This window comes from Sprattus sprattus (genome assembly GCF_963457725.1).
Source record: "Sprattus sprattus genome assembly, chromosome: 1".
Classification (NCBI taxonomy): Eukaryota; Metazoa; Chordata; class Actinopteri; order Clupeiformes; family Clupeidae; genus Sprattus; species Sprattus sprattus.
The window spans coordinates 59,315,231-59,343,171 of NC_137920.1; the positions used below are offsets into that span (position 1 = coordinate 59,315,231).

Sequence of the window (27,941 nt, forward strand, 5' to 3'; positions counted from 1 at the left end):
TGTTACATACTATTTCTCCACTCTCTAGGAGAAATCGCACCATAATTATGCCTTAGGAAGGGGTGATTAATTTTGAAATGGATTTAATGTTTTATTCATAGTCTTGCCAGCTTTGCGCTGTGAGGAAAGAATGGGAACTACAATTGCGAATACCCCACAAATACCTGCATTTTCTAAAATATGCAACATACTCACAAACTGCATGGGATAGGGGATAGAAAGAGAGAGAGTGAGAGAGAGAGAGAGAGAGAGAGAGAGAGAGAGAAAAAGAGAAAGTATGTGTACATCATGTCTCCTGTTGACTTTCTCCCATAGCTGTCATGGTTAATGATTACATATTCTTATGCCCATGTTTGCTGATTTGGAAAGTAAATTGGAAAACTGAGGTCGAGGAACAGTCAATGGCTGCCTTAATTGGCAACATGCAAGCAATTGATTGCAATGAATTGCTCAAAATGTCATCTGGATAGCTGTGAATTATAGGCTAATCATATTCCAACACTGGGATTACTTTCATTTCTTCTATCTACCCACATAATGTAGATCTACACAATATGACCATCTGGAAGACGACAATCGTCTATCTGTATTTATTTTTTGTGTATATACAGTATGTCTAACTTCACACACAGGCACACACACCCATACAAATACAAGCTAAAGTTTCGTCACAAACATCTGTATATGAATTCTGACCATTCAGTAAAAGCAACAGTATATTGCCACAATGACTATGACAATGCAAGTTCTCAAATACATTCACTACAATTAACAGTATCACATTAGCCTATACACTGATGATGATTGTTTTAGTGGTTGTGATAGCAACAGCGCTGAACCACTATTAAAGCATAAGATTAGCTACTACTGGCTGGATTAATGATATCAGTGTCTGTGTGCCCAGCTGTTCCCTAAAACAACCCCCAACCCCTACCCCCACCCTTGCCCATCAACCCCCTCTCTGACTTCCCAGTTTGCAGCCATCAAGCTAATGAGATTGATCCCTCACGCTCACGAGAGAAGAGCAGGCAGGTGCCACAGTCAGATAACCCTTTTCTTTCGTTTTATTCCTTTTGGTTTTTCTACAGCCTTACTTCAAAAGCAGGAAAAGATACCACAAGATGGTACATCAAGGCACACCATTTGAATCAAGGGGTGTCCCTATAGACCAGGAGGATCAGAGGACCACTTGCCTGCAGTTCTGCAGTGTCCATGACACTGAAAGTTTACAGGGGTTCACTTGGGGTTGATAAAAAAAAAAAGAAGAAGACTGTATGCATCTACAAAGTTTACAGAGAAGCATAGGCTGTCTGCTGAACTTTTGTCTGGAATTTTGCTTGCCAAATGTCATAATCAAGAAACACTTCGTGTCATCAAACTGCAAAATGTTGAGGCATTTCATCATACAGAAAAAAAATGTTCTCTTATCCGGAATATCAGACCTCATCAGGCGGATATCTGCAAAGAAGGGGCGGTGTTAGGATGACCTTAGAGGGCGTTTGCATTTAAATGAGCAAAAGATGGGGAAGGCTGCCCATGCCGAGACCAATCAAACGCCACAACATCGATTGGCATGGGACGGGTTAACTTTTTCCAACCATTCGAGGGAGGGTTTTAGGTAAAGGAGGCAGGACTGTAACCGGAAGTATGTCGAGACTGCTCTCCCTGTCAATTCGATACGGTAGATATCTGTGAGGAGAAGGACGGCAGAGGCGAAGGAACACAGCTCTGTCAGCTGGTAAAAAGAAAAGAAGAAGCTGCAGTGTTATACTAAAACAATGAAACCAGCGGACAAGCCTATTGAAAGGAACTAGTTTCTTGTCTAGTTTTATTTTGTAATGAATTAAATGACGTAGCTAATATTATTTTAATCAAATGTATGATTAGCGGCTGCCAGTGAAAGAGGGCTGTGTCATTGAGAAGGCAGGACACGTCAGGAGGAGAGAGAAAACGCTGGGAAGCTACAAATTCTATTACAGCTAACTCATCCTGCATAGCTAGGTCGCTAGCTACTAAAAGCATAAAATCATATCATCCATACCGGCTTCGTCGTAGTTAACAGTGTGGTCAAGCTGGAACGGATATCGTCAGCCAACGCTTGGATCAAGGGTAACGTTAGCCCTTAAAAGGTGAAAAGTGATTTTAATTTTTCCTGGTCATCATATCCGCCTATATATGTAACATTAGCTATCCCTTTGACTATATTACAGAATTTTCTGTCGAAAGATATGAAAACACCTAGATGTAGTTCTGTCGAATAATGAAAAGACTGGCTAAACGTCGTCGTCTTTCTGCGTTTAAAGGGTGACTAGCTGACGTTAGACAGTAACGTTAACTAGCTAATGTTAGCTAGCTAACTAGCCAGCTAGCAAGCCTTTGCCAAGAAAAGGAAGGGAATTCTGAAGGGTGTATCTCGTATCGTTCTGCCTTTGGGTTTAATTATCTTACTAAAACGATACATTGTTGGAAGGACGGTCATTGTTGTGTTGCTTTATAACTGGTTACTAAAATCTGGGTCTGCTGGGTAGGTAGGTAGGGAGGGAGGTAGTCAGTCAGTCGCCAATATCACTTACGGCTATGGTTGCCGGGGTTGCCTATATTAGCTTTGCCAGCTAGGCAGGCGTATTCTGTGGTAACGTCACGAGGCTATAATTAGAAGAGCTAACGAGCGAGTCGGAATGTAATCTAGGCAGCTAATGTTAACGTCACCAGTTGTAAAGACGAGCCAGCTGTCTTTGTTTCTGACTAAACTTAACTAATTACGTTGACGTTTAAGTTGCCTGCAAACGGTTTCTATTATATAAAATAAGGCACCGGTTTATTGCCATTCCCATGGTTATTTAGATATGGAAAATGTGGGTTGATTCACTCTGAAATGGACATCAAATGACAGTGTTTTTTCTCCCTAGGACCTAAAGGCAACGGGATCGAATATTGTGTGGGGGATAATCGAACTGCACCAGATAAATGGGGGATTACGGGTTTGGAGTCCTAGTGCAAAACAACACTGGTAACAAGTCTGCTTTCCCAGTAAGAATTCACCCACATCTCCAGCCTCCTCATCACCACCAAAACACCACTCCCAGCCCTGCCACCTACACGAATAGTAACACTGCAGGGAATGGCAACAGTAGCGGGTCTCCCTGGCTCTTCCCCGCCACCAATGCTCACAGCAGCATGCAAGATGAAATTCTTAGCTCTGAGAAGGCCAAAATACAGCAACAGGAAATTCAAGAAACACAAGAGAAGCAGCAATCACAGTTGTCCCCAGCCTCCCAAGAAAGTGGGATCATATCAGAAATGGACAAGGCTCGATCTGAGGAGGGCAAGGGTGAAGGCAACCCCTCGGATGTCAGCAATGGCAAGGAGAAACTGCGTCTTGAGTCTCCTGTGCTGACACCCTTTGACTACCAAGAGGCCCCAGGCCTGGGTACGGCTGGCCAGTCCAGTTCTTCCTCCTCCTCCCTGACCAGCTTCAACAACTGGTCTGCTGCTATTCCCCAGACCCCAGCTTCCATCGAGGACATTGGCTTCTTCAACCCGGCTGGCTCTGCCAACAGCGGTCCGCTTCTATTCCAGAACTTCTCGCACCACGTGAGCCCGGGCTTCGGAGGCAACTTCTCACCCCAGATCGGCCCCATCTCGCAGCACCACCCCCCACACCCCCACTTCCAGCACCCACACAGCCAAGCGCATCCCCAGCAGCACCGCCGCTCCCCGGCCAGTCCACACCCGCCCCCGCCCTTCCCCCACCGGAGTGCGGCAGCCGCCTTCAGCCAGCTGCCGCATCTGTCTAACAACCTGAGCAAGCCCCCGTCTCCATGGGGCAGCTACCAGAGCCCCTCGCCCTCGCCCTCCTCTACCTCCTGGAGCCCCGGTGGGGGTTATGGAGGCTGGGGGGGTTCCCAGAGCCGGGACTACCGCAGGGGCATGAACGGTGGCGTGCCTCCCCTGAACTCCATCTCCCCCCTGAAGAAGACATTTCCCAACAACCATGTTGTGCCCTCGCAGAAGTACTCCCGTGGCAGCCCTGGCTTCAACCCCAAGTCCTGGATTGATGAGAGCGTAAGCCGGAGTGAGAACATCTTCCCCTTCCAGGTGAGAGGTCTTAAACCCATTCTCCTACCATTTCTTCACTCTAACACCCTCGCCAGATCCCTGACTAATTTTTCTCGTATAGTGTGCACTGTATAGAGCAGTATTTTATTTTTGTCTACATACACTGACTGCAGTGTTGATTATGCTAAATCTAATTTGACTGCCAGTGCCTGTCTATGGCTTAGTTTGATGATGATGATGATGGAATCATGTGTCTACTGCAAGGAGCTGGACTATGGGTGGGTGGAGTGTGTGTATGTGTGTGGGGGGGGGTGGGCGGGCGGTAGTGGTGGAGGTAAAGCTCGAAACGCCAGAGGCCTAAATGACTAACGGAGCTTTCGCACTCATGAAAATGTAAGAATCGAGCGCCACATCTTCTACCAGCCCCAGATGCTTTTACTGTGCGGGAAAGGAAGGAAGAGAGAGTGAGGAAGCCATGGACTACGAGAGGGAGAGAGGCAGAGAGGCATTTCTGAAAAATGGGAGGAATACATTAGCTGTAGCTGTGTAGCCTGGCCTATTTCCTTGCTTTTTTTTTTTTGCAAGAGGGTGGTTAAAGATGATGTGGTACTGCGTCTGTCACTCGTCTTGCCCTATTCATTAAGCAGGCGGTGTTTTCTGGAGTGTAGAAATGCCTTGTGTGCTTATTTTATTGATCACGCATAGGGAGCGTGACAAGAGTGCGGGGGTGGGGCTGTTAGTGGAACCCCTGGTTGAGAAAATGGTACGAATGCTGCCAAAGGATCTGACGATGTTAACACAGCTACTCAGGTCCCGGCATCATTAGCCTGTTTTCTATGGTATAGCGAGCTCCTGCTGTGATCTAGCCCTGCTGATCAAATGCAGCCATCTGAAGCTGCTGTTTGTTTTGCATACTGCTGGCATTAGCGCTTGGCCATATTCCTTTTCTCATTCTGGCCTCGGGTCATGCTGCTGCTTTTTGTGTAGGATTGATGGAACAAAGTAGTGCGCCTTAGGTGTAGATGGTAGGGCATCTTATGGAGTACGTTGAAATGTGCAGGTCTGCTGGCTAAAACGTGTGTGTGTGTTTCAGGTCATGATTTGCCACAAGGTCTTGGCAGAGCAAACATTTTTCAGAGGCAAAAGCCAACCCTTTTACTAATCAGGCACTTTATCATGTTGAGTAGCCTGATGTAACCACCCAAAGCTGCTTCTCATCTAGAAAGCTGTCACTGGTTTTGAGGCACCCTTTTCTGAACAGGAGTCTTTTTTTTTTTTTTTTTTTTATATATTGGTGAGTGATTTTTTTCTTAAGACCTAGCTTGGCTTTAAGTATAAAAAAAGTGAACATGTTACTAGAGGTCAGTGGTTCCATTCTGTGAAGCAAACATGGCCTAATGGTTAACAACAGGTGAGGCTCAAGATGGCTGTATTTTGTCCCTACTATTTAAGGCATTGCTCCTATTTTTCCTCTTGAGATGTGATGTAATGTAATGATTCCAGGATTTATGGACCTGGGCACCTAGTAATTTGATTTTAACCAATCATGTTGTGAACATACTATTGGCATATGATATGAGTAGCTGTGTGTCAAGGAAGAGTAGACCCACATCTCCATATATTCCTTAAGTAGAAGCCCCTGAAGTCATACGTTATTACATTATTATGTTATGAAGCTATAGCACATATGTGGCTATAGCACATATGCTCACTGCTTGCAGTAGTTTTTGTGTATGATGTCATTGGATGTGATGTCAAGTTTGTGATGTGAGAAGAGGTGCTGGAACTTTCCAGAGACTGTCAAATATCTGAACTTTGGTGTGAAAATGACCACTGTCTGATTAAGTCGGTTCGCAAGATGGCATACACACACACACACACACACACACAATTGCAGCCTACACATTCCCTTTTTCTACACGCATACACAGAACCTCACTTAAAGAAGTTAGAGCTACGAGGCCCAGTCAGCTGGTGATGAGGACAAAAGCAGATATTAAAGGCTTTGCCCTCTTTACACTTGCCTGCCTCTCCTCTCCCTATTTATGTATTTACCGTGAGAAAAGCAGTAATTGTGCGGCCCACGTTACCAGGACCACCATTACTTGCCACGGCTAAGTGTCTCTACGAAAAAACTAGCACTGCAGCTTTTATAGAGGCCTGTTAATCCACACACACCGACATGCTCAGACCACAGAATTCCTTAGAATTGTTCTTGTTTTACAGAAGAATATAGCCTTCCTCTGAGGAAGGTAAAACTTCTCCTTCCATGTGGTTAGTGAGCCCTGAAAGCAGTCAGGTTTGACTTACATGCATACATACACCCCATAAACATGTTGTTAGTCAGGATTGAATTAGGACAGAGGGCAGACAGGTGCCCCAGGTATTTCACTTTCTAAAGCCCGGGCATCCTCTTAGCAGGGTGTAAGCGGCTAAAGCTCTCTGTGACCGAGTGTGTGTGTGTGTGTGCATGTGTCGGTGCGGGAGCAAGGCCCAGCAGTAGCATCAGCCAAGGAGCCTGTTTCCCATCAGTTTCAATTCGGCCGCCACTGGAGGTGCGTGCAGGGCACTGTTACACAAAAGACCAGCCATTTATGGTGTGATGTCAGTCCTATGCAAATGCTTTGGCGTTTCCTCTCCTTGCTGGGGCTTGATGGGTCAAGTCATAGCCTTCATGTCTCCACCCTTGTTTGTTTATTGCACAGACTTTGAGAGTTGTTTAACTTTGAAAACATGTTCATTTCATTTGAGCAAGCCTTTCAGAGAGTGAGAGAGAGAAGTTTGCCATTGACTGCTTCTGTAGGGTGGGGCTGTTATTTATTATTTTGGTGCTCACATATCATTTTGACCAACAACTACTACAAACTTCTAATATTTCCTCCTGGTTCCTTGCTAGGTTGTATGATTCAGTAAAGAACAGATTAAGTCATTCTCAGCGTGACTGTCCCAGTAACTTATTTAAAAAAAGAATAATGGCCATCAGCAGAGAAGCCACAAGAAGACTAGATAGAGATCATAAGCCTTAAGTATTATAAGGCCTCTCTTTCACCATACCTGAAAAACATATGCGAGCACAAAGCTAACACAGCAGGTTTGGCAACAGATCCTTTGGCCCGAACCAGAATGTAGACCTATCCATACCCATCGTCTGTTTATCACCCAGAACCGCCTGTGCCTCTTCTGCTGTTTGCTGCCTTCAGAGCCAACAAATCATGAGGCTCTGGGCAGTGCTTGTATGGCATGTTTGAAAGAATAAGTATACAATTCCATGGAAGGTATAATTTAGCATACAAACGGGTTGACAGTTGGCTAAATTGACCAGTCTTTAAAGCCTGGATTCACCAGGACTACCAAACATGGACTTTTATTGAAAGTGGTGTTAAAACATGTGAGAGACACACGCTTGGTAGGTCACACATTTTGCAACATGTGACAGCAGTTAGTCCTGCAATGAATATCAGGCTACTGTCTTACTAAACAGCATTGTTTGTCTGCATGAACAATTAGATACTTACCCAAGTAATCACATTCTATGCTGTCATAAAACTAAGGTACGTTTATTCACAAAGCAAGAAGATCCACCCACCTATTTCTTTTATCTTAGTGCTATTTACTCAAGAACATGTTTTTGTGTGTGTGATTGTGTGTATCTGTGTCTGTCTTCCATCAGTCTTGCTTTAACTAAGCCTAGACTGGCCAGGGACCCTCTCTCATGATGTCACTACAACAGGAGTTGTGACTTTCAAGCCATTAGCTGTGGTTAGCAGCTCTGCAATTAGCAGCGCGGCGTAAACAGACTGGAAACAGTACGGATCAAACCGACACTGTTGGCCCCGAACAAGCCCTGCTGTCTGCCCCACTGTCTCTCGGCAACCTCCCGCAGCTTGCTCTGACACACGCGGGCATGTAACAATATGACAATAGAGGTTAAAATGCGAACAATGAAAGGGCAGGCCCAGTGTAGGGGCTGTTTAAATGATAATGAATAGATAAGCAGCAGTGAGCCTTGGGCTGCTTCATGGGGCTAAATGACTGTGTTACTGAAGTGGATCTGTGAATGTCGTGGAAGGACTCTGGTCCCCCTGCCTTCTGCCTGCATGTTCATAGGCTTAGCAGCAGCCAGCAGGGCAGAGAGTGATTTTGATGTGGAAAGGCTTTAAAATACCTCCACCGGCAGTATTGGCGCACACACACACACACACACACACACACACACACAAATACACAAATTACAGCATCAGATATTTAGCCCCCACCCCCATGCTCACCCTTTTTCATCAGTTTAGTGGTGACATTTCAGATTAATGTTGTTTGAAACACCCTTCCCATGCTGCTCTCAATCACCTGCATCACAGCCCTCAGCAGGGTCCTTTCTCAGAAAACACACACACAAACAAATTAATAAATAAAGTCATAAATAATCCATGGACTCAAAGGCTGGGCTGTGTTACTGCAGACTACAAGGTCATCTAAAACGAGGAAGGGGAAGAAAAAAAAACGTGCTCGGTGGACAGAAGTCCAGCTTCATCTGGAGTGTCTGGTTAAGCAGCTACTAATTATAGCCTTGCCTTGTAAAGAGAACAGAAATGTAAAAATAAACGACTGGACGAGACTGAATCAGGAGGCGCTCTTACAAGACCTTCCCCCCACTACTGGCTTGATCCTGTAGTTTCACCTGTCGAGTAAATTCACCCACTGTTGTGAAACAGTAAGGATTTATGAGGTTTTGCAGTTGTCTGCAAACCTGTATTTCATTAGATCAGTATCTCAACTTGGCATATACAATCTACAAATGTTCTCAATAGCATCAGGCTATTTATAGGTCCCTCAACAACTCAACTTGGTTTAGGCCTAACCAACCATTTTAGAGCCTCAGTTTTTCTCATAAATGGTGCAGTTTGATCACGACAGAGTTAATATATGTAGATTAACATTCATTAATTTCAGCAGATGCTTTCGTCCACAGCGACATACAACAGATATACATTTTAGTCTTTTAATATTTGGCAAAATGGGTCTGAAAGACGCGGGTTGAGCCACCGGGTGAGAGTGCTTCGAGGAGTATGTGAGGATGAGAGAGCGTCAGAAGGATGGGAATAAAATGGAGAAAGAGAGAGAGGGGAAAAAACGAACTAGAATCTGTGTGCATTAGGGAGAGGGAGAGATTGACCTCCACTCCTCAGGGCTCTACAGTGCGAGTATTTCACTCGCATATGCGCCTAAAAATAGGTACGTGCGAACTTGAAAAATTATTTACGAGCACAGTGTGCGAGTGACAGACAGTTGTCAATACAGCGCCAAAAAGTGAAGCATTCCATTGATTTCACATGGAAACAAGTGACAGGGTTGCGACTGATGTGAAGATATCAAGATGACGCGCTTAACTTCCTGCAAATGAGAGCGACGATTCGCAACCAATGGGCCAGAGCCATATAAAAAGAGAGTACCGTAAATCCTCAAATAGTGGCTGGGGCTTGTATTTACTTAGGCTGCACAGCGCACCGGCCTTTATTTGGGGCAGGACTTTATTTCTTACTTATCTTCTGTTATAGAATTGAATTATTTAAATAATGGGCATAATTGCAGTAGGCTATGGAATTCATTGCATATGCGTTCAACACTTCCTGCACATCGCGTAACGCTTTAGGTCGGGGTGTCAACGTAAAAAATAAACATCGGAGTTATGGTCTCCACTGTCAGTCACGGAGGAAAAGATTTCCAAAGCCTTGAATTAAATCATTTTTCTAGACACTATTATGCTTATCGCGGACTGAAAACATTTATTCAACGAGCTGGTTTGATATCCAGCCTAATTTTCTTTCTACCTCCACCTGCTAGTCGTAGTCTATCGCATTCCTCTCGGGTCAATGTCAAACTTCTTTGCTGCTTTTTCTCCCGAATGTTCTTCAGCAATCAGCATACACCATCTCTTTGAATTTAATATAAAAGTTACGTAAGTCTACTACTGCTTTATGATCCCTTCTGGAAAAAGTAACCTAGCCAACTAAAACGTTACAGATAAACAACAGTAGGCTATACGATACGTGCATTTAGGCTAAACATTCGCCTAGTAGTCCTACGTGGGGAAATTTCTTTTTTTTTTTATTGCAAACAGCCCATGAGATTAGCCAACAATATTATATAATATAAATATTAAACATGAGGAGAACATGTATTCTCATTTGAATGATAATTCTGTTAATCAAGTATTGCCTTAAATTATTATTTACATTGATTTAATTGGAATTCAGCTGTAGGCATGAGATCTGTATCTTGGAGACTAATTGCATCCACAATTTGGTACTGCAAGCTAGACTACTATGCAGTAGACACAACACAGGAGGTCCCTGGGCCTGAGAAGGGAAGGGAAGGAGTTTAATGTGGCTATAATATGGAATTTTAAATGTGCCTAAAACTAGACAAAATTGTAATGAGTTTTCGAAAACTAGACTGAAACTAAGAAGGATAACTATGACTAAATGTGACTAAAACTAATATGCATTTTTGTCTTAAGACTGAATCTAAAATATATGCCAAAATGAACACGGAGATAGGGGACCCCATCATCTGCAATTAATTGTTGCTAGCTCTAATCATATGTACTAACTAGGCTTATAAGAGAAGACTAACTTTGTATTCCAACGAACACCAATAACTAGAACTAATTTGACAGACTATAAACCAATGTGATACCCGTGCTCTCTAGCTATACAGTAAAAGTGTTGCTTACGTTAGATACTGAATAATTTGATCAATTTACCAGCTAAATTGCTTTGGAATAACTGAACATGAATGGGGTTTAAAGTTGGAAAATACAATGTTTGGAACTATAGGTCGCAAATGAGTATGACATGCTTTGCTTCCGTGTAAAAAAACCCTGCTGTGCTCCTAAATTTCTTTGTGTGCTCCTACATTTTTTCATTTAGGAGCACATGTGCTCCTTGGGAAAAACCTTAGCGTAGAGCCCTGCTCCTACTGGAGATGATTTGGTCTGTCTGTGCTGTTTGAAGCACTCTGCCTGTACGCCGCCGCCTAAGCCGTGGGGGATGAAGAGATCCACGCACATGCCGGTTCGTGACAGTGGAAAAGGCCGATCAGATGGTTAATCGCCATGGCTGCCAATCCAGTCAGTCGCTTAGCAACGGTAGCTACGCGCATGGAGAGGCCGCGGTGGCTGGCACACGTTGGGTGAAGCTCGGCATGTGTCGCATTGTCATGTGTTGCTGTTGGGTTTGGAGTGCACAACAGTGGTGTGCCCTTTCAAACTATTAAATGCTAGCTTCCAGACGTTTGTGGGAAATTGATTGATTCACCAGTTTTTAATGTTTAAAAAAAATTCTGACAGTATTATAATTTGTATGAAAATTGGACAGATACAGAGACAAAGACACAATGGACAATACAGTAATGCAACATTTTGGTAAAGTCATTTCTAGGTTTTTACCAAAACTCATTAATCGTGTTGGGTATGTCATGCTGCAGTATATTTTAATGTTTACTTTTGAAGAATACACACAAAATAAAAAAAATCCTTCATTAAAAATTCATAATTTGAGTATTGATGTCCTTTTAACAGTTCATGATATATGCCACAGAAGCACATTTTGTTCTAAAAGCAAGTGTTATTTTGAAATGTTACAATGAAGGAGTATTATATGAACTCCTGATGTATTTTGATGATCTAAATAATAAGACAAAGGCAAAGTGTCTATATATGTTAATTAAAGGTTTAAAAGGAATTGTGAAATTCAGATAGTAAATCAGAAATCACAGTTAAAAGTGACATGACATTTTCAAATGAAATGACGGGAGAGAAATACATTTAATAGGATTATAGGCAACATTTTTGCCTGCGTGAGTAACTGCACATCGAAGATGTCAGAGACAGCTTGCAAAAGTTAAAGGGACAACAGTTCTCATTTAATCTTCATTATATTAATCTCTCCTGTACAGTGGTTGCAAAATAAAGTTTGCAACATTGATGTTCATTGAACAGAAAATGCGGCCCCTCATTATACGACCACAGGAGACTGCATCTGAATTTTCAGATAACCATAAGACGTAGAATGTAGCTGCATGTAGACTATCATCATAACACAAGTGGCTTACTGCCTCCCTATATGTCTTGTCTCTGGAAAATGTAAGGTAATCTCTCCCCTTTTCATTCTATTAAATTAAATTGAAAATAATAGTAAATTAAACTGTATTCAGGGGAATGCTATGCATTGCTATACTACACTCCATACCCTATTAAAACAAGTCTAGAAAACACGGAATTGGGCTGAAAATTAAACCGATTTCATAAGGCTGTAGATCTGTACTCTTTAATAGCAACTCTTGCAAGCAGACAGAACTGCCACTGGTTCCTAATGTTGTATGCTAATATGATTATTAAGCCAATTTAGAAGTGCAACATACATTTGGAATTCTTGAAACCTATGGTGAAAAGTATCTCAAAAATGTTTTGTAAAAGATGGTTAATGTGCAATGATTTTTAGGCATATTCCAGAGGAAAGTGTATATTGTCTGTCTTCAAGTATGATAAAAAGCTAGGCTATGTATGACGCCAAGAGCTCCTATTCACACCTGAGCTCTTGTACTTCTGTTGTGCTCTTGTGTTCCGTGAATGGCTCTGGGAAGACTTAAAGGGGCCGTCTATGTTCATGATCTCCAGGGAGTGTGCCCCCTACCGTCATGCTGGGTTTGGCTTTGCTGCTATTGTTGGCTGGCTGTTATGGTATGTCTTTTGTGCTCAGGCAGGTAGAACTGGACACAAAATGTCAAGTGACTTTTTAAGCTTGTGTGGCGTCAACAGCGCATTGTGTTACAGCCTTATGACGTTAGGCTTTTTCTGTCTGATGCCTGCCAGATTTCTGTGAACTACTGTGTGTGTATGTGCGTGTGTGTGGGTGCGCGTGCGCAAGTCCAGTCTTGTGTGATAAATGTGTTATCAAACTGCCACGTTGAACTGGAGCTTATAGCCACCGAGTTGTGCTCTTTCAGCGCTTAGTTACTAGTGTCAGCTGTTTTCCTTGCCTGTGGAGTTTAAAGTACATGTCAATCATTTGCCCATTCTGTACTTCAGCCCCCCAGTGCAAATCTGGTGGTATACCTCATTAAATATAATTAGGATGTATTTTTTAGGTTTTCGAGGAATAAGCCTTGGGGGTTTAGACAACAGCAACAGCTGAGAATGGGTTTCTAAGTGATTTGTGATGGACATCAACATAATACCTGGCTTAACTGTCACATGGTCGCAGTGTGAGCACGCTTAACGTTCAGAAGGGTCTTTAGACTGAAGATTTAACCTTCATGTTTTGAAGGACCACTGTTGTACTTATGATGGACAAGAAACATCTATATTAATCAATTCCTATCCTCTTCCTTTTCTCTCTCTCTCGTAATCTGTCCCTCTTTCTCTCTGTCGTCATCTGTCCCTCTCATTCACACAGGAGCGCACTCGTTCATTTGATGGCTTCAACATGCATTCGCTGGAGAGCTCCCTCATCGACATCATGAGAGCTGAACAGGACACCCTTAAAGGTAAGGGCCAAGTGGGATAAGTGGGGCTCACTGCAGAAAGTGGATATGATACATGCCCATGAAGGAAAACAATGAAAAAAACTAAAATAACAAAAAACAACATAATGTAGTCATGGACTAGATCTAGGGGTAGATACCTGAAGAGGTAACGCTTTCCAAATGAATAGGTTTATGTATGCTTAACACTATGAGTGATGTTTTGGAGGTTGAAATATCAATGATTTGTCATAAAGTAGCTTTAGAAACAAGTTTTGTCTATATAGCATGCAGTATCTCTGAAGCGCTCCATGACTACTTGCATGTAACTGTAAAGTAAGGTCTCATATGAGATCAGTTTGTAACTCTTGAATTTTGATTTGACACACACACACACACACACACACACACACACACACAAATATATAGCATATATCCTGTGTACGGGTTCTGTCTCTTTTTTAATCTCTTTTAGGCTCTGACATTGCCTTTTGCTCTCTTTGTGCTTATTTCCGCTTTCTCTCTCTCTCTCTCTGTCTTCGTCTCTCTTTCCCCTCCTGGCTCCGTGCTTCTGGTCACCTGATTAAACGTTACTGGAGTGCGGCGCAGCTGTCCTTCATGTGTTATTTTTGTGGGTTGTGATCATGGCGGCCCAGCGGCTAACAGGCTTTCGTGGGTAGACTAGAGCAGCCCAGCCAGCCTGACCTATAAAAGCCAGCCGTGCTGCTGCGGCGTACCTCCAGGCTGGAGCTTCCACAGGGGCTTGTCTGGCCATGGCAGGCCCAGGGAAGAGCTGCTCTGTTCAGTGTGAGGGGCAGTGGTAGTACCCCCTTCCCCTCTCTATTCACAGCATTTTTGCAGTTTGGCACGCTGCAGGGCTGGTGACATAGTTTCATGGTGATGAGGAGGATGATAATGAAGATGGATGGAGTGTGTTGTCTCTCCGTGTGGTTTTTAGGCCAAATTGTGATGTCTGGGAGATGCTTGGCAAAAAGGGATTCTATAGTGAGGCTTCCCACAATCATGAAGCCTGTCTCATCTGTCTGCATTAAACATTTGTAGAATCATTGGGAAAAAGGTTCGCTGCTTTTTTTTCTGTTTTCAGAGGTGTTATTTTGGAAGCAGATGAGGTTTCACTAAGGGTGTGGTGGTGTTTGTAGGGGGGAAACTCGCCCCTTCCATCTGATCTTCATATCCAGAGCAAACAAGCACCAGTTCTGCAGGTTGCTCACCAGATAAACTGCAGGCACAATGGAACCGGAGCCCACTGCAGTCGAGCAGCTCAAACAGTGAGCGCTTGTCATAACATTTCAGCCAGCTCCACTTCAATTTTCTGAAAGCAGCCTGACATTTATTTAGAGTCAATATAATTCTCATGCAACATTTTTATGGCAGCGACGTTGCGACCAGACACCAGCTGCACACAAAGGTTTACTACTTTACACAGCGCAACAGAATTCACTTCCAATGTTCACCTCCTACTTTGATAAAAATGGAAGATCAGAGCCAGACGTTGCCTTTGAAGAAGCACCTGCATATAGGACTACTTAGTTCATAGTATTTCTTTTGGAATGGAGGCCACTGTACAAAAGACCTTATAGGCAAGTCTCACCACTCGGCAGTACAGATAGGCTGATATTATCTGTTCATATCTGTACCGGCCTCATAGTTTGGCAGATGTTTGTCCAAAAGTGTCCTGGTGTTTTTGCTATGTATGGCAAGTTTACTTAAATTCAGAGCTAAACTAGAACTACTGATATTTTATTTATTAACATTAATTTCTGCAAATTCCTGGTTGGGAACCATTTGCAGCAAAGACAATTTGCAGAGGTTAGTAAATCATTGGTTATAAATTGGCTTAATTTCCCAATATATATATACTTAAACAACCCATTGTAGCAAAGTCACACAGGCAAGCTAACGTTTTTAAAGTAACCTTATTTCAGAAATAAAACAATGGTGTAACATTAGCTCAGCCTTTGTTAGCTGGCTAGCTAGTTAATGTCAGCGGCATCGCTATCTTTGCTTCCTGCTGGAAAAAAGGAACATTCAGGTGAGGTGAAACGTTAGTTATGCCTTTTCCAACAACCTGATTGGCTCTTTACAAAACAGGGCAGGACTTCCCGTTACAGATCCACCATCTTTTGTGTTACAGACTCCCCCATTAATTTTGCCCTCAGTGATTTGTCTTCTCCCTTATAATGTATCTGGCTGTACTTAGGAACTTAGTCCCGGTTCTTTTTCTTTTTGTCCACCTTGTCCCTTAATACTTTAATAACATTTCACTACTCCGTGCTTATGACATTACTCCATCATACTCAGACAAAGAGTACACACAGGGAGAAAAGTCACTAAAATATAATACTTGTGTCGTTTACCGGTTTTTAGAAATGAATTCCCTCTAAGGCAAGCATGATTTCATCTTTGCATTCTTTGATGGGCTGGGCTTCCCCTGGAATCTAACCAGGCCTCTGTTGATTGGCTTGGTCTTCCATCAATGACGACTTTTCCGATTGGTTGCTTATGACCTCCAAGCTTAGAGTGATCTCTGACACGTATGCACTCTTGTCACTTGGTGCTTACCACACAAACACACACACACACACACACACACGCGCGCACACCTGCACACTACAAAAATGAGAACTAGATGTGTAACAACATATCCCTACATCCTCTTAAGAGCAGGCAAAAGAAAAAAAAAGATATCTGGTGTAGAAGAGTTGGCTTTGAATGCAGTCCAGCATTGTTCCTCTGCCTGAAAAGGGCTCTCTGTTTTTCTGCATAGTGTGTTGGCACAGGCAGAGCTTTGGCCAGTTCACTGGTCTGCTCTGTGATTGAAACTGGGAAAGGAGTGGAAAGGAAAGCGAGAGAGAGAGGGGGGAAGGGAGCGTTACAGTAACCCCGTGCTATTTGCCCAAGCCGCATGCCAGCCACAATGGCTTTACTATGGGCATATTTCTCCCCTCATTGCCCCCCTTCTGCTGTGGGACCACAACGTGGCGCACAGGCGGTGGGGGATGGGAGGTGAGGCAGGACTGAACGAGACCGTGGCCTCCAGGCTCTGGCCTGGTTGAGTGGAGATAGTTGCACAGCTTTTCGTTGAGTCTGTTTATAGCATTTTTAGTACACAGGTGTTGGGACATCCGCACACACACACACACACACACACACAGATGCACACACACACACACACACACTAACATGAACAGCCACCCCCACAGACTAAGACATTCATAACTGATATTTCATGTTGGTCGGGCTGGTAATAATTTATACTCTCCTTTCTTTCTTTAAGGCCGGCTTGGATTCACACACCCTGCTGGAGACAGTCCTTTGCCCATAAATGGTACGTAAATAGATTTTATTACCTTTCAGTGCCGACAGCTTAACCCCATAGAGAAAAAGGGATAGATGTAGGGAGAGGGAGAGTGGGTAGATGGAGAGAAGCAGGTTGTGTATGTTGACTCAGTCAGCAAGATTAGTACTTTGTTTGCTCACAGGGAACAGGCCAGAGTTTGGCGTTTGTCTGCTTCCCTGTTTTCATTATTGTTCTCTCTCTCTCTCTCTCTCTCTCTCTCTCTCTCTCTCTCTCTCTCTCTCTCTCTCTTTCTCTCTCTGGCTTTCACTCTATCTCTCTCTCTCTGGCTTTCACTCTATCTCTCTCTCTCTCTCTATCTCTCTTTCTGGCTTTCTCTCTCTCTCTCTCTCTCTTTCTGGCTCTCTCTGAGCAACACAGCCACAGTAGCCCTGTGCAGCATTTGCATCTTGGCCAGAGAAGGTGCAGTAAGCACCCTGCAGTAAGCACCCTGAGATGCCTCTGCAGTCTCCCTCAAATGACCGAGTTGAGCTCTGGAGGGGGGTGAGGGGCAGGCTGGGTGTTACGTCATGGTGCGTGTAAGGGAAGCTTGAGGGTGTAAGATAGGGGACTGGCCTCCGCAAGTTATATTGGGATAAGCCATCCTGTGGATACTCATGTCAAAGTTATTAGGGCCTCTTTCGTTTCTACAGATGTTTAGCAGTTTCTGTGTACAACAGTTTTTTTGGCACCCAGAGTATAGTTTTTGTGCTTAATTCATTGCAGAATTTTGGATTTTCCACCTACAGGTTTTTCCACCTACAGTCCTGACCTATGTGTTATTTAAAGGGTGTGGTTTTTGGTCAAACGAATGTTGCAATTGCATTGGGATTTTGTAGACTGTCAGTCCTTGTGTCTGATCTTTCAAATATAGATAAAGATTCACAACGCAAAAGCATAGAGACTCTCAATATAAAATGTATCCACAATGATTCACAGTGCAGATCTCTAAATTTAAGATGTGTTGATGGAAGCATTTTGTGATTGGGTTCTTGAGCTGGGGTATACTTAGAGGATGGCAGATACTTGTTTTGAAATGTCCTTCCAATGGGTTCTTCTTCTAAAGCCCTTCAGTCGATTCCAATCATAGAGCTAGCTTCATTTAAAATAAAAGTGTACGTCTGGATTTAATTGAACATTATTGAAGGTTATTGTTCAGCACACGCTTTCTGCAGGATTTGACAGATTATCTGTCAGGGGGACAACAGGCATGATGTAGCCTGTTCAAAATAATGACATAAAGGTTTTATGGGACATTTGGGGGATTTTGCTGTACCTTCATGTGTTTGTCCACTCATGGGTCGTCTGTCTTATTTTACAAGCAGCAAGGAATTATGGGAGGAGACGAGGTAAAGGAAATCATTTCAAAACCTTTGAAATTGAGCTACACCAACATTTCCCTTTTGATTACTGTTGAACAAATAAGAATAACAGAATGTCTTCTGTCTGAGGCCATCTGCATGATGTGATTTTGGGCAAAATTATTTGTATAAGATGTGTGCATGCAGCTGTGCGGTGATATTAATCAGTCTATCGTGTGTGTGTGTGTCATTTAGTGTTTCTGTGTAATTGTGGGGGGGACGGCTGGTGTTGTTTTCCTGCGGTTCTCAAACCCCTTGTAAACAGCGCTATGAATATCTAATGAAGGGCAAAGATAACCCATATCTGGCGACTCTGAACGCACACGTGCAAACACACACACACACACACGCACACACACGCACACTCTCTACTCATGTTGCGGCAATGGAACAGTATAATTAAGGAATTGGACGCATGCTAACTGGAGTAATCGTATCTGAATCAGACCTGGCTCTCCTGAGGCTGGTGTGGACGCTCAGCTAACAGTCCCCTGCCCTGGTGTTTGGGTTGTGTTTTTGATCCTATGTGCCCACGCCCGCCCCCTTTGCCTGACGGATCTCCGCTTTGCTCCCCAGGCCACTCGTCCCTGTTCCCCATGGAGGATGGCTTTGGGGAGGACGAGCGAGCAGAGCAGAGCCTTCCCGGCCTGGGTTCCCCACACTGCTTCCCCCACCAGAATGGGGAGAGGGTGGAGCGCTACTCGCGCAAGGTGTTTGTGGGCGGCCTGCCTCCAGACATAGATGAAGGTGAGACTGCTGTTATAACCATACCAAACGCACGCACGCACGCACGCACGCACACACACACACACACTCACTCTCTAGCTCTCTCCCTCTCCTCTCCATTAGTCCCTCCTCTCATATGGCACTCTGGTTATCTAGAAAGTGCTGTATTTGTGTTGCTTGTCATGCATCACTCATTCATTCATTCACTTGTGTTTCTCAGAAGCTATCGAGCACATACACAGCACATGTCATAAACACTTGTCTCAGTCTGAGCACAACATGTGTACACACTATTTGCCTTAAAGGTTCAACGTCCAGGCGTTCTCAGATGAGTCAGTGATTAAAGTCCACAGAGGCTCCATTCAATACTCCAAAAATACAAATAAAAAAAACATTCATACAGATAAAAGTAGCAGATGTTTTGCCACTCATATAATACAAATTTGCACCAAAGGGAACTGGCATGTACACCAATAGTATCAATATCCCTGTTCACTACAGACAGCCCATCAAAATAGTCAAACTGGCATCAAAATGGCCCCTGTGTTGAGTAAAAGATCCCCCACATTTCCATTGAGAGCATATTTGAGCTTATCTAGCTTCAAGTGGTACACAACCTCCTTGAGCCTTATGTCTTGGGCCATGTCTTCCAATTCAGTAGAATGAGCTGTAGGCTAATAATGTTGACAAGTCTTCTGGACCAATGGGGGTTATAAGGTTTAGCCTGACGGGGACATGGGCAGGGGTAGGCCCAGGACATGCATATGAAGTTAGCAGGAGCACTCATTACTTTTCGCAAAGTGGGTCTAGAGTGGGGAATATTTTGGAAATCCACACTTATAAGTGTAGATTTTTGGACCTTTTTCAAGAAACTTCCATTCAGTCCATCTGTTCTGGAAGGGGAAGTTTCCAATCCGAGTCAGACAGAGCACTGCACATCTTCCAGTGCTACATATGCTGCCTCCACTGTTTATCTCTTCCAGTGGATGAAAACCAGTTGCTGTAGTTAAGACTGTCAGGTTTGCTGGAGCTTTTGCTCTGTTTTCCATTGCTTTCATCTGTCATTTGCTTTCAATTTTCCAGTGTTCTTTTAATTTTAAAATTGTAATATATATTGTTTGTTTTCTTTTCTCAATGTGAATTGCATGTCACCCCCACTAACTATTGGTTTGACCACCCATATGAATCTGGTTAACACTGTTTCTTTACCTCTTGCTTTTCAAATTCTTTTGCTGCCTCCATTTGTTTTTCTTTTGTCTGCTGCGTCTTCTCTGTGTCTCATCACTCTCACTTCCTCCCTCTTTTCTTCTAGATGAGATCACAGCAAGTTTCCGCCGTTTTGGACACCTCTTTGTGGACTGGCCTCATAAGGCTGAGAGCAAGTCCTACTTTCCTCCCAAAGGTGAGTCTTTCTCCAAAGCAGACGTGAGACACACACACACACACACACACACACACACACACACACACACACACATTTGTCAATGCCAGGTTCCACTCTTAAGGTCCATCTCTTTCCCATTTGAAGAGCATTGAGTTAGTTGGGTGTCAGTTGTGTGAAGATGGCCTTTACCTGAAATATCAAATGGTCCTTCTTGCATCTTCAGAAGACCTTTCATTTAATGTATTCACTTATGCTTGTGTGTGTGTGCAGGATATGCCTTCCTGCTGTTCCAGGACGAGAGCTCTGTACAGGCCCTGATTGATGCCTGCATTGAAGAAGACGGCAAACTTTACCTCTGCGTGTCCAGCCCCACCATTAAGGACAAACCAGTGAGTCTCTCTCTTTCACTCACACTCTCACTCTCACTCTCACTCTCACTCTCTCTCAATTCTCAATTACACACACTAATTCCCTCTATAGACACACACACTTGTGTACACATAGTCTTCTTTCCCCCCCCTTTTCTCTCCCTTGTATGAACAGATGCATGCTGTGTTTCTCTCCCCCAGTCCTTCACACATACGCTTTACTTACCAGATGTGCAGAGGCGTTAGTTGAGTGCTGTGGTGGTTGACTGTGCGTTTATCTATGTGTGTGCCAGGTTCAGATCCGACCCTGGAACCTGAACGACAGTGACTTTGTCATGGACGGCTCTCAGCCTCTGGATCCCCGCAAAACCATCTTTGTTGGCGGAGTGCCCCGCCCTCTCCGTGCAGGTAAATCGCTTTAGCTTTATAGGCAGCTTTCTTTGCCCACATGAGTGACCAGGCACATCAAAGATGTTGTCAGAGACGGCCAGTGAACGGACTCATCGCTATGCATTGAGAACCGAAAACAGGAAATATGGTCACTCGCAGACCATCACAGGCTAAACTGCATCTGAATATTCTTAGAATAACCATTAGACTTACTGACTCAGTACAAGTCTGTTAATTTGAAACCGTAAGGTATTCTCCCCTTAAATAGGTTTGCCATGTTTTCATTCTACAAAATTACATTGAAAAGGATAGTAAATGAAACCGTATTTGTAGTCTTCTGGGTAATACTAGCATTGTTTGTTTGTTTGTTTGTTTGTTTGTTTGCTTGCTTGCTTATTTATTCCTCCCTCTTCTTTATCTTTCTCTCCCACTCCCTCCCTCCCTCTTCCCCTGTGCAGTGGAGTTGGCTATGATCATGGACAGGCTGTATGGTGGCGTGTGCTATGCAGGCATTGACACCGACCCCGAGCTCAAGTACCCCAAAGGAGCAGGGCGGGTCGCCTTCTCTAATCAGCAGAGCTACATAGCAGCTATCAGCGCTCGCTTTGTGCAGCTGCAGCATGGGGAGATCGATAAACGGGTGAGTTAGGGGGCCCCTTCTTTAAACACACAACCACTACCATGCACAACCACAAAAACACAGACACACACACAGACACACACACAGACACACACACAGACACACACACAGACACACACACAGACACACACACAGACACACACACAGACACACACACAGACACACACACACACACAGACACACAGACACACACACACAGACACACACACACAGACACACACACACAGACACACACACACAGACACACACACACACAGACACACACACACACAGACACACACACACACAGACACACACACACACAGACACACACACACACAGACACACAGACACACACACACACAGACACACACACACACAGACACACACACACACAGACACACACACACACAGACACACACACACACACACACACAGACACACACACACACACAGACACAGACACACACACAGACACACACAGACACACAATGAATCACCCAAACCCACCAAACACATAATTAAGCGTGCATGAGAACCTCACCCATACTCTACACCCACACAAGTACATGGCAGATGTTTGTGTGTCTGTCTATGAATCGCCCAGTGTTTGGTTGGCTATGATCACACCCTGATTCACACAGTTGCATACTCATTCTCCCTGTCCAATTTGACATGCAATTATGGTTCTCTGAAAGGTTAAGATATAGAGTGTAGGATGCTAAGGAGTGTTGGGAGTTCCTGGCTTTCCCACAGCTCTATGGGGCAGTCAAATGCACTCACACATTTTAATATTCAACTATTCAAATACTCTAGTATCCAAATACATATCCAAATATCCCGGTATTGTGTATTCTGGTCTGTCAAGTTTTCCCAGAGCATTATGTTATAGTTGCCTTGGTCTAGCCTTGGTCGAACCTTTTTGCGAGGCCGTGTGTGTGTGTGTGTGTGTGTGTGTGTGTGTGTGTGTGTGTGTGTGTGTGTGTGTGTGTGTGTGTGTGTGTGTGTGTGTGTGTGTGTGTGTGTGTGTGTGTCCGTGTATCCTTGCTCAAAGTTTTGTATGTTTGTATGTGCACCTGCGTGTGTATGTGTGTATCACCACCTATGCTCAGCTTATCTCTGTGGGAACCTGCAGCAGAAGGGCCTCTCTCAGGGTTTAACCCATCCCCCCCTCCCCCATTCATGGAGAGTCCATAATTGTCTCTCAAAAGGGAACCACCTGAGTTAAGTCAGTTAAGTAATGTCATATTAGAGCAGGGAGTTGGCAGCCCTACCTGCTTGCCTTAGTATGTTACTACCTGTCCAAAGCAGTGGAGCTCTACAAACATGAATCAGCGGTTATCCCCCCCCACACACACACGTTCTTGCTAGGTTGACCTTCTTGCTCTCATTTAACGGTTTCTGGGTTGAGAACGTCAGTTTGTGTGTGTGTTTTTATATTTCTTGTTAACTTCACACTCAATGATGTTCTATTTATGTGTGTGTGTGTGTGTGTGTGTGTGTGTGTGTGTGTGTGTGTACTGTCTGTGTCTTAATCTCTTTCCATAGGTGGAAGTGAAGCCATATGTGCTGGACGACCAGCTGTGTGACGAGTGCCAGGGCACGCGCTGCGGGGGCAAGTTCGCCCCCTTCTTCTGCGCCAACGTCACCTGCCTCCAGTACTACTGCGAGTACTGCTGGGCAGCCATCCACTCACGCGCCGGCCGAGAGTTCCACAAGCCCCTGGTCAAGGAGGGCGGAGACCGGCCTCGCCACATCTCCTTCCGCTGGAACTAGAAGGCAGGAGAGAAATGAAAAAAAGAGCAAGATGTTAAGGAGAGAGAGGGAGGGAGATGAAGGAAGAGACTGAGGGAGGAGAGGTGTGAGGGAGGAGTGACGAGGAAGAGAGAGGAGGTTAGGCAGAGGAGGAGTCGCAGAAACATTGTATAAATAAATGCACTTTTCTGTTGCTGGTTCCTTTGGTTTAATTTAAAGATTTAATTTGTAACTTTAATATATATTTTAAACGTTGAACCTTTGAAAAGAGGGAAAAAAAATGGATTTTATTGAGAATTGAAAGAAAAATGTATGTACAAAAAAAGACTCATTTCTCTATTTTTTCCATTAGAATTTATTTTTCTGGTTTCTTTAGTGCACATTGAGTTGTAAATGTATTATTCTTATTATTATTATTATTATATATCCTCTCTAAAGTATGATAGTCTTAACCAATTGGCTTGGCCCACTTTGTGTTAAAAATCAGTTTAGACTCGCAGTGTCTCAGAGCCAACATGGCTGCGTGGAAGGTGCACTTATTTTCTTACCTTTGAGTGCAAATATGATGTTAATCCTCAGATTTAAACCAAAGCGCAATCACTTTTGGTTTCTGTTGAAAAGAAAAGCAAAGAAAGGAATAAAAGACAAAATTCAAATTTCAGACTTCCGATTCGCAGATTCTCGACGATCAAACGATCAGAACATTTGCTCATTGAAAGACCACGCTAATTTATTCGATGCTACTTGATATGAGTGATCCCCCCACCCCCCCTCCCCACAGGCAGGTGTTTTTGGGGTGAGTTTGATCTCCACTTTTGACATGCAAAAACTAATACCTCAAACTTAGCTGCTAATGTTATGAGTAACGTGTAGAGCCCCAGCCAGTCTCCTGCTCCTCTCTGTGTCCCCACTCTCCCACCACCACCACCAAGGGAAAGGACATTGGCAAAGGCACTTTGATTCCCTAAAACACTGCTTTGTCAATTTCCTGTGATTTTATTTTGTTTCCTCTTTTGTCTGTGTTTCAAGCCCAGCTGAATTAGGAAAAGCCTAAAAGAAGAGAGGAGTAGGGTGATGCTTTTTGGGGAATGTACAGTTTAGCCATGCAGTGATGTTGGGGTGAGACACACTCATAAATATCTATATCTATATCTATATATATATATATATATATATACCTGGTATACATATGTGCCAGGTATACCATACCGTACATATACCTGATTCTCCTTGACGTGAGGCAACAGTTTCTGTCTTTGTCCTCCTTTTTTTTTTTTTTTAACCCTGAAGAGCAACTATACTACCCAGTCTCCACCATATGTGATGCAAGTTTCGGACCCAAACCGAGAGCAGATAAAAGGATAAGTTACAGTGTCTGAGAGGATGAGAGAGAAGGCACACTGGGGAGAAGAGGGTGTGTGTTTGGGGGTGGGGGGAGGGGGGCGGGGGTCTGCAGACTTAAACGTAGCTGAAGTAGCTCCCTTCTGGGGATTTTGTCTCCATCTATTCACCTCTCTCTCTCACTCCCTCTCTTTGTTAAGCAGAGCAACAGAGACTAGACCCCAACCAAAGAGAGCAGTCCAAAAGCCAGGGAGACTTTGTATTTTCTTTTCCTTTTTTTTTTCTTCCCTTCTTTCTTTCATCTGTCTGTCCTTTTTACATTTTGTCTTTTGTCAGTCTTTCATTCTGTTCCAACTTCCTCTAAAACAATCTCTAAAATTTGAGTGAGACCCTACTTTCTTGGTACCCCCTCTCTGCGTGAGAACCGTAAGGAGTCAAGCAAACCAAAGATTGGCCTTGAATTGATAAATGGTGCAAGTCAACATCCATGGCAACACTAGTGAAAACAACCAAACCCACCCTGCAGCCTGGCTCACTGGCCTTTTTACCCCCCTTCTCCCCCCTCTTTCCAAAGGTCAAAATGGAGAGATGAGTTGCTTAAGCAGTCTTGTGTTGAGGATTTTGCAATAGGTGTCTGATTTTGATCAGGTTGTCTTTTTTTTTTTTTAAGTTGGTTTATTTTAATTTTGGTTGCTGTATTGTTTGAAAGTTAAAACACAAAGAAACAACAAACAGGATATATAATTGGCATAGAAATGACAGGCTTACCTTATCTGAATCTGCTAGCTTGTAAATGTCAGGGAGTTAATGCTGAACTATAACTTGATACACTAGTGAGAAACTTATCCTCGTGTTGGCTTGGTGGTGCTTCTCTGTGCTTATTCAAAGTCATCACTATAGCTCGGGGGTGAGGGGTGAACACTTTTAGAAGTTTAAAACACTTTTTGAAGAATTTGCTGTTGATGAGATGATGAAAAGATTATTTTATACATGGCCTGCTGATTTTTGGTACAATGTTTTCTAGCTAAATTATTTTGTCATGCACATAGAAACATTTATTATGCACTACTTTTCTAAATATTTCTTTTTTCCAACAGTCATTTTAGGCACATTTTTCACGAATGGGAAAACTCCTTTTTGCAATACCTCAATTTTTCACATTGTGAAAGGTAGCTTTTATACTTTTGTTACTGAGAGAACTGCATATATGGAAATTTTCATTTTAAAGAAAAAAAGTTAAGTGATTTTAATATATATCATTTTAAATTATGCTTTTTATACATTTCAGTGCTGCAGAAACTATAAAACAAAGTGTGCACTTGTGTTGATGCGACTTCTGCAGAGGGAGCAAAGTGTATAGCTTAAGGTCTTGGATCTTGGACACTAGTTGTTTTGAACAGGAAAAAATATAATAAATTGGGGAAAACATAGCAGACACAACAGCATGGCGCGAACACATCGTCTTTTAAAAACAAATGTCATTGTTTTGGGTAAAAATGGCAGACCTAGAGGGTAAAAATGGTAACTTCTCTTTTTTCTTGCGTTTCCATAGCTGGAATTTAACTATTATAAGGAGAATGCAAATTTGATTCATGTTAAAGCTGACTCTCGTATCAAAAGAATGGATGTTTGGTGTTTAGATATTTTAACATTTGAAAATATATATTCTTGAACTGCCAACTAGCTCCTATTGTAATCCTTAGCATGCATGGAAGAAAAAAAAAGATAAACAAGTACAATTAGCTATTGAAATTAATTGTTGTGGTTGTGCACCAGATGTTTAAAGTTTAATTTGTTAAGGACACCCCACACCCTTTCATATGTCAATCTGTACTTCCTGATCCCCCGCCCCCCCCCCCCCCCCCCCCCCCCCGCCCCCCATCCAGGCCTCTGCAGAATCCTCAAAGAATTACAAAGATACAAAAAAAAAGAAAAAAATCGAATGAAATTAGCAGTGTTGTAACGTCAAAAAAAATACACTGTTAAAAACATTAGACTCATCCCTGCTATCTGTTTTTAAGTGCGTAAACATTTTCTTTCTTTTTTCTTTCTTTAATTTTTCTTTGTCTTTGCGGAAGGGGAACTTTAAGACTTGAATGTGGTAGATGTTGCAAGTTAACTTCGAGTTGTTATGTGCAATACTTTTTTTTTCTTTGTTTTTTTTTTAAACTTTTTTCCAGATAAAGACTCTTTGCAATGTAATTCTTTAATGCCATTTTTAATTGCAAACATTTAAAAAAGGATGTTAATGTTTTTCACAGTCATTTTCTACTGTTATTGTAATCCTTTACATGCTGGTGTTTGTAAAAAGAAAAAAAACAAGACTATTTGTACTAATATAAATAATTGAAGTTATTTTTAAAACATTAAAGTTTTTGTGCTCATTTGCTTATTTTGATTATTTCAAGCTACTGTGATTGCATTGTAATTATTAGGTCAATAATGTATTTAGCTGTTTATTGGTATATTTTTAATTGGAATGTATAATTAATTTTTATAATTTTGATCAGATTTTTGTTATATTTTTGAGGTGAAGCTTTTAATATGTTAAAGTGTCTAGTTTCTACTAATTGCTATATTGTGCTCCACAATATATGGTTCACATTTTCTGAAGGAGAATAAATATTTAAATATTTGTCTGTTAATGATGTTACTTAATGGCAAAATTTCAATAGTTTTTGTGTATGAGAAGGTTGTTGTATTTATTAATAGCATTTTTTACTTAAGATATCACCTTAATTTTTATTGTCATTTCACTTTATAAGTTCCTATTTTTGTATTTTTCTTTCTAATTAAGTTATGTAATACAAATGTCCATATTCTAGGAGTTGGTCTGTAAAAGTGCTAGTGTAACGACAAAAAGAAAAATCTAATGTTATTTAATTGTTTGCAGCCAACTATTTATAACAATATGCATAATTTTTAAATATTTGTAATGTGAAATGTTGAATGAATAAAACCTAACTGTGATGAGACGTTGAGATGTGGCCTGCCTGGTTCTATATGCCCATCTACACACACAAAGGAACCCTACCTCCCCCTGTTCAGGTCATGCACAGGA

The 27,941-nt window shown here is 42.7% G+C and overlaps 1 protein-coding gene across 3 annotated transcripts; it reads left to right on the forward strand.

The window, feature by feature from the left end:
* The first annotated feature begins 1,695 nt into the window (after positions 1-1,695).
* Positions 1,696-26,719, forward strand: cpeb4b (cytoplasmic polyadenylation element binding protein 4b). 3 transcript variants are annotated; one of them, XM_080839012.1, is made up of 11 exons: positions 1,696-1,738; positions 2,910-4,098; positions 13,512-13,602; positions 16,877-16,927; positions 18,262-18,285; positions 18,874-19,044; positions 20,336-20,425; positions 20,678-20,796; positions 21,069-21,183; positions 21,624-21,805; positions 23,333-26,719. In XM_080839012.1, the coding sequence occupies exons 2-11, from the start codon at positions 2,968-2,970 to the stop codon at positions 23,558-23,560; spliced, it is 2,202 nt and encodes a 733-aa protein (XP_080695138.1). In that variant the 5' UTR covers positions 1,696-1,738; positions 2,910-2,967; the 3' UTR covers positions 23,561-26,719. The 3 variants fall into 3 exon arrangements, with proteins under 3 accessions (XP_080695138.1, XP_080695137.1, XP_080695139.1); XM_080839011.1 differs by having other exon boundaries at positions 1,708-2,129; XM_080839013.1 differs by lacking the exon at positions 18,262-18,285 and having other exon boundaries at positions 1,708-2,129.
* The last annotated feature ends 1,222 nt before the right edge of the window (positions 26,720-27,941 follow it).